This window comes from Lepisosteus platostomus, chromosome 23, assembly GCF_059453375.1.
Source record: "Lepisosteus platostomus isolate fLepPlt1 chromosome 23, fLepPlt1.hap1, whole genome shotgun sequence".
In the NCBI taxonomy this organism is placed as follows: domain Eukaryota; kingdom Metazoa; phylum Chordata; class Actinopteri; order Semionotiformes; family Lepisosteidae; genus Lepisosteus; species Lepisosteus platostomus.
In genome coordinates, this window is record NC_142633.1 from 9356347 (window position 1) to 9368958 (window position 12612).

At 39.6% G+C, this 12612-nt stretch overlaps 1 protein-coding gene across 4 annotated transcripts in view; it reads left to right on the forward strand.

The window, feature by feature from the left end:
• The window catches only part of LOC148642010 (rho guanine nucleotide exchange factor 10-like protein), a 140922-nt gene that overhangs the window by 31591 nt on the left and 96719 nt on the right, over window positions 1-12612 (forward strand). For 3 of the 4 annotated variants that reach the window (XM_088617399.1, XM_088617400.1, XM_088617402.1), the window contains exons 5-7: window positions 2139-2236; window positions 3928-4005; window positions 11377-11463. In XM_088617399.1, the coding sequence (XP_088473525.1) occupies window positions 2139-2236; window positions 3928-4005; window positions 11377-11463 (263 nt within the window). The remainder of the gene's footprint in view (window positions 1-2138; window positions 2237-3927; window positions 4006-11376; window positions 11464-12612) is intronic. The other variant, XM_088617401.1, reaches the window with a different exon arrangement.

The following is a 12612-nucleotide window of genomic DNA, read 5'->3' on the forward strand; positions in this document are numbered from 1 at the left end:
AGAGAGTCGAATCCCTGCACTTATATACTTTATAACCTGTATACTAGCATTCTAATATACCCTGGCTTTTATATTTTTAAAAAGTGCTGACAACGCTCTCTTCACTGAACCTGCTGGTTAATTTTGCCTCCTTCCCTGCAACATGAAGCACAAATTCAATTACCTTACCCACGTTTAGCCTCATGTCATATTATGATCTGAGTGGGGAGCAACTGTAGATCAGTAGTGTATGAGCTGCAAAGAAACAAATGGGTGTTAATTCCACACAGAAAAATAGAAAAACAAAACACCCAAAGAAAGCTCAACAACCAGGATGTTTTTTTTTCTTTCAGCTTTTTTATTTCTTGGAATCAGTCTATCATATGATTATTTTGCATGTTGAGGGGCCCTACAATTAGTATTGTCATTGTATTGCAATTAGGCTGCATCTTGACGGACCGCCTGTAATTAATAAAACAAATCTGTGGGGAGGTGAACTAGTCAGAGATAATGCTACAGATAACTACTGTCAGTGGAGAAGTGTCACTGTAGATGACTCATTTGAATCAGCCTTTTTGTTTGCTTTTGTTTATGTATCATTGTTATTCTTTAATGAATTCGTTTCTTGTGCATTAAATGATAATCTTGCAAAGAGAAAGGTGAGTGGGAGAAGGTGTGATGCTGGAGTCAAGTCCATGTTTAAAAGCGTAGCATTGGCCTTGCCAGTTAAATGTGTTTTAAAAAGGGCTGGTGGTCCTTGCAGTTGCACATTGTCAGCAGTCAGTCTGTGTTCCCTTGAGTTAAGGTGAAATAATTTGAATATCATCCTTGGCATCACCAGTAACACAGCTGTTTCCTGACAGGGTATCTGGTTTCAAGCAGAGAAGCTGTTCAGGATGAGGCTCTTTTGTCAGGTCATGTTACCTCAGACAGCAGGAAATAGTCACTGTAGTTGTTTTGACTTGCAGTGTAGTACAACCACATTTTTTCTTGCATGATATCTCGAAACCCGAAAGTTTAAAGAGTCTGTGAGGACTCACCCATGCCCATATCCAAATTGTCGTGGACAAAAGGGTTCGGCAGTTAAGAAAATGGCGGATAAAGTTAATTTGGTCATTTGTAATTATGCTAAAATAAATATGCAAATTGAAATATTGACATTAGAGACCCAGCTTTGAAATAAAACTACCAGGTATTACTTCACGTGCATAATTTACAAACATAATGTACAAGCTAATTCATTCTGATCACAGTATCTGGGCCAATCCACTTCTCTTCTGAAACCCATTTGTTTCATTGACGATTAGCATGACTGAATATGCCACTGTAGAAACAATTTATAAAAATAGATTTGAACGCATAATAAAATATATAAAGTGGGAGACAGTACCAGAAGAACAAGAAAGTAATATGTTCTAATGTTCTAATGAGCTATTACTTGGTAATCAAGCCTCACCAAGATATCTGCAAAATGTGGAATAAGAATTGTTAGAACAGCCACCAAAATGCTTTGTTTACAGCAGAATGATTTGGCTCAAGAAATGAGAGGAAATTATGTACAGTGAGATTACCTTTCACTTTAGTGCAAAACCTGAGAGTGCAGTCAGATGCTTCCTTTCATCTTCAAACTATGTTTGATTAAAATCTGTTGCTACATATCTGCAGGGTAAAAAAACGATCCAGAAATATTAGAAAAGCTTTTTGCAGTGAAGTCAAGCAAAGTGAAAGCTTATTCAGTTATGTCAGAGACATTACAGAACATCTAATAACATAATGAATCAGGGCAAAAGTGTGGTAATAGTATAGGAAATGTCCAATATGAAATTACCATGGCAAAATACTCCAGTAAATTAAAGGAAGGTGTTTCTGTATGTCAGAATGATTTTAATTAGAAGGAATCAGTGAACACAGCTGTGTGGGAGGGCATGGTCTTGCTTTTTATATGATCAGTTCTTGTGCTATATTCTGTACTGTTTTTATCAGATAGCCGCTGTACGGATCTACAGTGGGGAGCATTCTGTACTGACCTGCTTTATTTCACCTGGGAATAAACAGCCCATAGAAAGACTCTGCTCTGATCTCCATGACAGGTGGTGATTGCTCAAATCAAGCCTCCACAAGTGTGGCATCTTCTAACAGCTACTCCCTTCCTGTTCCAGGGTATCTGCTTCTGCTGAGCCGAGCACACCGGTGTACTCAGTGCTGTCTAGTGACAATGTCGTACAGACATCCTGGAAGAGGAACAGCATTTACGAAGGTAAGGCATGTCTTGGCTTCTTAATGATTCTCACCCTCTGTGGCAAGTGTGTAGGAGCTCCCAGTATAATGGATGGACTGGAGTGAAGGTGCTAATGTTTAAATATTTAATTTTCCTTAATCTGATTGGCACTGTCTGTGTTTCGAAAAGGAGATGAACATTCTATAGTCTGACTATTTGATATTTGTGTTTTCTAATAGAAAGCTAAGATACTATTTATTGTTGGAATTGTAGAGTCAATAACTCAGACTTCTCTATCCATTCTTGTTCATAGAGAAAGCTTTGATCACAAAATGGAACAGCACTAAGAATCAGATTATCCTAAATCAACTGAATGTGTTTCATTTCACTTATATCGCCACGGCATTTGTCACTCTTCATAAGGCAGTTCCAGCCCTGGAAATGTTCCAATCAGACATCTGTTGTTGATGTGAAATGTGCCAGTTCACAACACATTTGTAGATTTCTGGATCTCACAAAAGCATTCTGACATTGTTTAAGGTATTTAAACATAAGAATGTTTGCAAATGAGATGAAGCCACTGGGCCCATCTAGCTGGGTTGGCTACTAGTGGCATGGTCCAAGATTCTCTTCTGGCTGTTTCTTGAAAGTAGCCAGGTTACTGTCTTTGACAACCTGGAAAGCTTCTTCTACACACGTTTGTAACAAAAAACACCTCCTGGTTTCAGTTTAAAATGTACTGTACGTCCTTGTAGTTTCCATTTGTGTTTTTTGATTTGTAGTTCACTGTTGATTCTGAAGAACTTTGGTAATACCTTTGGTTTCGGATATTTGAATAATGTCCCCTCTTAGACTTCTCTGTTCAAGACTAAAAACTCAGCTCTTATAGCCTGTCAGAGTAGGACATTCCTTTGAGCCCAAGAATATATATAGTATGTTGACTCTTCTCTTGATTCCAGAGCAACAAATATCTTTTTTGCAACATAAATGACCAGTGTTGTACACAATATTTTTCTGATCTTATGGATTTAAATTCTGGACTTTCAACTACAAATCCTAATCTTCTGTTTGCCTTTTTATTTGTTTCCCACATTGCTTAGAAGAAGAAAATGACACACCCACATAAACCCATAGTTCAATTCTAAATTCAAGATATATTGGTTCTTAAATTGTTAAAATGTTTTTAAAAACCACACTCATTGAAGTTCTGATTTCCCCTCAGAAACTTAAGATGCTAACATTAAGTATTACTAATAATCTGCTAATTTTTCTTTGTTTTTGTTGTCAAAATGGCAGAGCAGTGATTTCAGACTCCAGTCCCCGAGTGCCTCAGGCACTTTTGTGTCATTCCAAGCTCAGGTCTCCATGTCTTCATTGATCTGAACATCTTCTTTTTTGGGAAATATTCCTTTTTTTTAGTATTAAAATATTTTTTCATTTTTATCGTTCAGCGAACGGTTCCCATTTAATGTTATGGAGCCAGAGGTAAGTGTTTAGCCTGTCAAGTCGATCGTATCAAGAACCAGTCGTTACAGTCCATCCCACCGAAACTGTAACCTAAATAGAGACCCCGTGGGAGAGCTCTGCTGTCAAAAAGATGCTACTTCAGCGATCCAGGGAAATCAACAAGATTTCCTAGTCGTCTGCGACAAGGTTTCCTAGCTGTCCGAGGCTCTCCCACCCAGAAGTGTCCTGAATCCCAGCTCTGTTTTTGTCCGTGACACCCACAGGTTTGCAGTCTCCGACCGAGTGTTACTACAGATTCTTTCCCGTGGTAAAGGGGGCTGACTCCACACCAGGACGCGCAGGTTTGTGGCCAGTCCGCGCTGCCTTTAATCGCAAGCTCAATCATGACTGGGAATCCTGGTGGCAGTGGCAAGTGGCGTAGATCTGGGAGTGGGTTATAAATGCGCTTAGCAATGGGAGACCAGGTGTCGGCTTGCGTGCAAGAACTTTGCTTCACCACGACAAGGCTGGTGGCTGCTGTCCGAAAGCACAGCTATTTTGTTTCCTTCTAGTCGCGGAGAGCTACAGTTCCTCTGATTTGACTCCATCGGGAAAGTCGTGGAAACTTATGGCACAAGTCCAACTCCTGTCCTTGAAGACTGATGTGTCTGCAGTGTCTGCAAAAGCACCTGGTCCAGATAGGCCATTAACGAGCTAATGCAGGTCATAAAAGAGCTAGAATTAACCCTGCAAACAGACTGGCGCTCCAGACCCAGAGCTGGACTAACCTGAGTTCAGTCAGTCACAGCTCAGATAGTGTAGATGTAAACCCAGGAAACCCACTGGAAGTGTATGTTTCCAGTATTCCCACCCCATCATAAAGGTTTTCAAACATGATCAAACATTCATTCCAGACTATTTCCGCTCAACACAGAATAATTTGAATTTTTTGTTGTATATTCATAAAAGGTCTATACATATTTTGCATTGTGGCAATTGCCCAAGATTGATTGATTTAGCAATTGCAAAGTGCCTGAGCCGAGCAATAGCTTCTCACCTGAGGGTGTGTGGGGACTACATTGAGTCTGTGGAGTGGGCAGGTCTCTAGGATGTGCTGCGTAGTTTGCTCCATCTCACAGGAGAAAAGAGAACTGGCGGGACATGGACCCTGACCAGTCCTTTAGCATTTCAAGGGTACCACTCGTTTCTTGGGAGATGAAAGCCGAGCGGTTGTTGAGTTGGGCATGTGGTGATGTTGTTTTTTAAGTGCAGGGCAATAGCTTTGATGGAAGAGTTTTTAGCTAAACATTGTAAAATCTGTCAGCTCAGACTTGTGCTTCTATCACGGAGAAGGCAGTCAGTACTGAAGCTCTTCCTCCAGGTGTTGGTTAAGCAGTGGATCTCACAGGCTTGACCTGGTCTGCTGCCTGTCTGCTTCAGCACACGGTCCACATGTCCAAGCAGCCTTAGCTGGACTTAGGTTTCCTGGTCAGAAGCTGCCCAATGGTGAAGAAACTAGGGCAGGATCCGTAGAAGAACAGGTTTAGATGATCTGAGTTTTGCAGAAATCTGCGCTTCAAAAGTGTTATTGCCTGTGAAACGTGAGTGGCATACAGTACACCAGCCTTTTCAGCTGGAGGCCTGTGTGTGTTATTCCTATTGCAAAGTGCTGTAATACTCAGTGGTAATTATAATGTGATAAGCAGCCCCTAAAGACAAAGTGATTTAAGTAATCAGCCATAATTGTTAAAGATTAACCTTGACAGCTGAAGCACCACCTACATTTTTTGAAATATTTGGTACAATGTCTTTTTCACCATTTAATTATGTGATTATTAAAGTAATGATTAATTAATTGAAGTATTTGAGAGATTAAAATTAAATTCTCTCTGATTATAATAGAGTGCTTAGCAGTTGACCTTTTGTGACTTCAATGAATTAACTTTATGACTTGATTAAAAACACAAATTAAGTTAATGGTTTAAGGGTGACACGTCATATAATCCAATATATTCACGACTGTTGTTGACCATCCAAAATGTATTAAAAAAAAATATTATTATCTATCTCATCTCTGTTGTTGAGGTATTTCTGGCATTGATTTACAGCTCAGGAGTCCTTTTGAATCCATCCGTGTTAGAAAACCTGATCCAGGTTATGGCTGCTTGAAGTTTTTCAATTTTGTATTTAAAAAAAAAATCAATAGCTAATTGTTTTTTTTTCCTCACCTCACAAAAGCCCATGTTGCCAATCAGTCTTAGTTAAACTCTGTGACCCTTAGACAGGTCTGGGAGAGATACGAGCTATGCACACTAAACAGGAGTCTTCAGAGGAATCTGACACAATGAGAGTCCACATTGATTGCTGTAGCACTTCATCTCAGAAAGACTGTTCTGTGACAAGGCCAACTCAAGGCTACCAACTGGTACTCTGTGGACAGTTGTGTGCCCGTGCCTGGAGAATCCTGGGCAGAGTAAATTTATAACATAGTCTGCACTCAAACCTCAAATATCTGGACTATAGGATTACATCTGTTCTCCAAATACCAGTTATCTTATCATTATATACCAACCCAAACTAGGATCACCAGTTGTCTTCTTGCTGCGCAAGAAGAATGAAGATACTGTACACGGACATTTTTTATTTGACACATTCACATATATGGAGCCATTCATCTGTTACAAGCTCCACTGTGTCTTACAGGAGAAAGAGATCCAAGTGGAGTAGCAGCCTGTCTCTTGCTGATATCACTGCAAGCTTGCAGGTGCCAGAGGTGCCAGGCAAGTTACAGAAACCACTAATCTCGGTCACATTCAACTGGTCAGATCTTTACTGGTAAACCACTCAGGAGCTCATACGGGGATAATTTAAGTTTTTTCACACTCCTAGCTCAGTGATCTTGTAGCACTGAATGTGCCTGCTTCACTGGGAATACTGCAACAGGGTCATCTGAAGAGGAAGGACAGATGCACAGCATATACAGTCCCTTGCTGATTCTTACCAGGGTTTCTCCAAGTAATCTCATTTAATCTAAGATTTAATTAATCTCAAATGTATCACATCATAGCCTTCTTTTATCTAATTTAAAAAAGCCTTTGAAGCAGAAGTGAAGCTATGACATTTAAAAGACCTTCTCAAGGGGAGTTATGAGTGACTGAAGGGGCCTCTGAGTGCGATTCAGAAAGCTGCACTTTGCTGGCGTATATGGTTTCTAATTATAAAATTGGTTTTAGTGGTTTAGCTATTGCTGCATTGCTGAGACAGATCCAACTCTAATAACTCTTCAGAACTCTTCTGTTAGTTTTGGGAAACAATTGCTTTTTAACTTGTTGCTACAATAATACAGGAAAAGAACAAAGCTGTTCAGAGGCCTGCCAGTTTTACAAACTTGGCATAACAGTCTCTTAGCTTTGTGTAGTATAGATTTAAGAAAATTTCTAAATTTTACAGGTAGACAAACCCCACAGCTGAAATGTGCTCATTCTGTCCATGTGGTTAAAGCCTTTTCATCTGCTTTTCAGAGAGAGTGCATTTTTTTTGTAAAAATGGGTTGTGACACTTTGTTGTTTTATATACTGTGTTGTGTCCTTTTGCACACCCTAAAAGAAATGTATATTCATTCAGGATGCGTTTCTACTTGGGGTGTTGCCTCACCAAGTCTATTCTTCTCATTGTGACACAAAATCCGCCCTCAGTTGATCTTGAATGGTTGTAAACTTTTTTCTCAGACTGCAAAGCAGTTGCTTTTCTCATCGGAAAAGGAGCAAACAACAGGATGACCATTATACTTAGGGAAAAAAACAATAAAAGGTAGAAACGTCTGCTGCTCAGTGTTCTGTGGGAAAGATATATTCTCATCTTTCATGGGTGGTGCTAGTCTTTCTGTGTAGCTCTTGACAATTTTCTGCTACTAGAAAGTAATTTGAATAAAAACCATGATCAATTATATACATCTTAGATGAAAGTACAAAATGAATGCTCTCGGTTTTGATTGAAACATTGTAATATTTCATGGATTTTTAATGCTCTTAAGTGGAAATAAACTTGTAACTACAGTATGGAGGGATGGAATATTTTACATATACTTGGTTACTAACTAGAAAATAAGTCTCAATAAAGCTTATAGATTAGTTGCTCCTCATCTAAATAAAAATCTAAATATGAAGATCAGTAATCTTTAATCTAGTTGCAAAGCAAGGGAAAGATTTTGTACCTTGTCATGCGATATTGAAATTGGCGAACTGTTGCAAAACAATTGCTGTCTTTCTAAAGTCCATGAGTCCCTGTATCATCAGAACATCACCAAAAACCCTAAAATGCAATAGATCCAGCTCTGGTCAGTGTCTCTCTGCTGGCAGCTTTGCATATTCACGTTTACAAAATCAAGTATCGTTACATACTGATCTTAAATGATACACAAGAAACAAGATTTTTAATTTCCAATGAAAAACAAAAAAGCAATATGTGTAAAATCACTAAGTGTTCGGACGAGGTTCTCTATTGGCAGCTGATGTCACATCAGCTTGTTTAATGGGGGTGCTATGACCCTTTTTCTCATTGATCCAAGAATCTCATCAAGCACTTTCTTGAAGGATCCCAGGGAATCAGCTTGGAGGACAGGGCTCTTGCATTGACGCTGTCCGTTCTGTTGTCTGCCCAGGCAAGGCCAGAGCCCGGGATGAGTGGTTCAGTGTGGTATCAGAGCTCTCTGCCTTCCTGCACAAAGGTACCATCCTGCCCAGGCCAGCTGTCTGCGGTAGCTGCACCATTTGTAGCTCAAAGGCAATCCTGGCCACCTCCCCTCTGCCACCCCTGCTTCTCCATCAGCATCACCAGTGTGTCTCAGAAACCCCACGAACCACACAGCAGCCCCACAGCCCTGAATCAGCTGTGAGAATTACAGCCTCATAATTTTCCATTCAGAGGAATTCTCTTTCATGGTGCATTATTCCCAGCTCACCACCCAAAAGTTGTTGGACGGGTTTTGGATGTAATGTCTGACTTCTGTTATGAGCCTTTTGGCTGAAAGTCTAACCTTAAATTAACCTTAAATAAATCGTTTTGCCTGAATACTCCAGAGGTTTTTCAGATACAGTTTTGGGAATGCAGCTCAATTAGTTTGTTCATGTTAGTATTAAGTGTCTATTCATGTACTAAGTGATCAAGCAGTGATGCATTGTACCGTATGTTATGTTATTTAAACAATTCCAACTACAGAGGGACATAAAATCTTTTGTTTCATATGTTGATACAAAAAACACGATAATAATGTGTTATGTTGTTTTGAAGCTTTATAAGCATTTATCGTTCTCAAAATTTCTTAAAGGATGGAGTGCCTGCTCATACCACATTACCAGGGTTAGGTTAGGCTGCGCACATCAGTAAAGGTGCCAGTGGGTTGTGATTATGCAGCAGAATTCACAGGTAGGAACACTAGTGCAGATTCAGATAGGAGCAAGCAATTGTACCATCTATTAAGGAGTGTAGGTAGAGGGAACAGGGCACTACATGTGATAGGTAAAGTAGAAGAAGGAATGGAAAAACATACAGCTGAGGTGAGGGGAATGCCCTGTTCTGAACACATTGGTGATTTTGTACATGACAATATTGTGCTACAGAGCTGTGCTTCAAAGTGCTGTGCAGTGCCTGTGACTGGATTGCCCTGGCTATGTTTATACCCATCTTTGCATTTGGCAATGTCTTCGAGTCCCACTCAGGAAAGCATTTAATGTCTTGCTATATGATTTATCCACGCTTTGTATGGCCAAAATCATCAAATCAAATTTGCTGACACAAAAGGAAGTCAGCATGTTCCTCTTCAGCAATAATAGATACAAGTTGACAGACTAATATCTTATTTATGCCTTCTTTTTAAATTTTCTTTTCAGAAATGAGCCATAAAAGGAAAGCTTGTTGGTAACATTTCCTGTCTTTTAAAATTTTCATCTGTACTTCTAGTTATAGAAAGCAACATAACTAGAAATAAAGATCGCAATAAAACAGCAACAACCAGGCTGGGTTGTTAGGATCAGTACATAATTAGACATTTTAGAAATCAATTGTTCAAAAACCAAGATGGCATAATCAATATACAGTATACCTATATTCTGAAAACCACACATTTGCTTTTTACCCTTAGAATCTGCTTCTGTAAAACAGCTGTATGAACACTAGACCTAGCCAATCCTTCAATAGCTAGATTATCCTTATAATCTCTTTATTTCCTGCTGTTTGCTTTTAGCTTTGCGCTTTTCCAGCTCTCTCTATATTGCAAATGCTTCTATTCTAATAACATTTACTTGTTTTAGCAGTGCCTGATCTACAGTCTTTTTGAGCAGTGGGTTTGCGATCTTTATTCATTCATTTCATGAATGTTTCGCTGAGCCATTGCAAGGTGTGACCTACTGGGAAAAGCTTAGAACTGGCAGAAGAGAATAAAATGCTCTATTCTCTACTCACAATCTTCCTGATAAAGCTGAAAGTGCAGTTCACTCTGCAGTTCACTGCTGTATTTTAAAATGTTCATAAGTAGGTTTTTAAAGCTTTCATAAAATTTTCAAACTAAGTATAATTTTATTGTACTGAAAATTTAAATGAAGGGGTGTTTGCATTTCTGTGCTGATCATGAAATAATTTACAGTAACTCTTTAAAGCTGTGCTTTAGGGACCTTTTGAAATACAGCTTTTTTTTTTCTTGTGTCACAAATTGCAAACCAATCAAAGCCCATTCCTTCATTTTATCTCAGGTTTAAAAAGGCATAAAAAGTCTGCAGAACCTGAGCTGTTATCAAAAGCTTGCTTTGTTACTTAATGAAGTATAAAAAATACTGCATGTGAATGCCTCCTAAAAACAAGACAAAGCTGTTCCAAAATCAATGTCGTGTGTGGTGTGCCTACAATATGTTGTATTACTTAATTTGGTAACTTTCTGCTGTACAGTTTTTCCAAGCTTCAATAAAACTAACTGTGTTCGTGATTATTTAACAACCACAGAGAGAGTTGTGGGAGGTAAGTAGAAGCCTTTTTACAATGTTGTATTTATGGGTATACAGTAAGAGGCAACTCCGTGGCTAAATTTAACCAGTTCGTAGTACTTTTGTGTGAAAGAGTTGTAATAGTGGAACACTGGTTGTTTGTTTTTACATTGCTTTCCAATCATTATTCAAGGTCATACCAAGGTAAATCCACCTAAAATGCTGTAAAAGTACTTCAGTAGGTCTTAACTGAAATGAAACAAGACTTCAATTCCTCTTTTCTTCAGAGCACATTATGATACTCAGCCTGAGTATTTTATATGATATGAAATAGCTGTGGATGATATTGCACACAGGTGAAATGAAGACAGTCATGACCAATTAACCCTTGAATATAATGGTGAAAGTCTAAGTGCCTGTAACCAGCTTATCACTGATATTGTGCAAAAGAAATGCATGCTTCAGTTTGTCATAGAGGGCTCAGAAAGGCAGAGACACTGCTAAACAACTCCTGTGTGCTGATGCAATTTCTAAAACAGTTTGCTGTCTTTTTTTCTACATGTCCAGCTTGTGTAGGAATGACAAGACAAATTGCCATAGCCAGGAGGCTCCCGGCTGAACGGGGGACATGGGCACTGGGGCCCCCCTGTGCTTTGAGCTGCCCAGCAAACGAGTGGCGCAGCGATCTCACCTGCCTGCTCCCGTGCAGCAGAGCCACTGACTGAAGGGCTAACAGCTAGCTGTTGCATCTCCTTTCAGCCCAGCCAGCTGCAGAACCGGACCGCGAGAGCCCCGAGGTGATTTACGATGACGTCCCCTGTGAAAATCTTCCAGCTCCGACACAAGGTGAGCTGTAGAAAGACTGCAGGGTGACTGGCGAAACTCTGGCTTTAACTAGGATCTCGACAACAGGCTACTCTGCGCATGAGAGGATTTGCTGTTTTCCTAGCCGATCACACATCAGAACTGAAGTATGTGGTTTGACAGTTTATTCCATCCAGTAATGATTCTATGTGTAAAACAGTGATTTCCAATACTACAGTTGCTCTTTAGGAAAGTGTCCTTTGAATTAACAGCTGGAGTCAAGTTAAATTACTCCCTTTTGAATTTCCTCCTCCTGAAGTTCACTACAATTTCATTAGAGACATAGAAGTCTGCCTTAGGTTATCTCCTGTCAGATGTACGTCTCTGCTGATGTTCTGACTCTAAATCAACCTGCCTGACATGCCTGTTAGAAAGGTTATGTGGCAATGCCCATCATGACCTGTATAAATAATAAAAGCTTTGTAACGGACATGACAGAATTTTCAACTTAACAAAACAGTAAGTCTTTACCGTTCTGCTGCTGGCAGGCAAATAGTTTTTAATGTTGCAGAACAGTAAAAGAAATGTGCGAATGTTTTTTTTTGCTTTTTATTTAAAGCAGTATCAGTAACTGGGCTCTTTTTCATTGATTAATATTTGTCTGTGCTATCTTCGGTGTCTATACCTCTCCTAATCAAACTGGCATTAACAGTTGCAGTTGTTATTTTCATGATTGATATTTAGTTTGATACAGAACAATTTTAAACCAATAGCTGTGTTAATGCACTTCTTTGTTAATTGTGATAATGCGGTAAAAAGGGCAAAGTAATTTCACTGATAAAATCGAGGATAGTTACTGCAGGGAAATGTTTGTTGTTGTATGGTGCCATGTGACATGAGGTGTGAAGCACATGCTGAGCTACTGTAGATAGCCTACTATCTATCCATCTTCGAACCGCTTTATCCAATACAGGGTTGCAGGAGAGCTGGAGCCTGTCCCGGCAAGCCAAGGGCACAAGGCAGGGTACGCCCTGGATGGGACACCAGTCCACAGCAGGGAATACAACCAGACACAAACATGCACACCAGGGCTAATTTGCCCAGAAGCCAATTAACCGGCTAGCATGTCTTTGGACTGTGGGAGGGAACTAGAGTAACTGGAGGAAACAAACACAGACATGCAAACTCCAC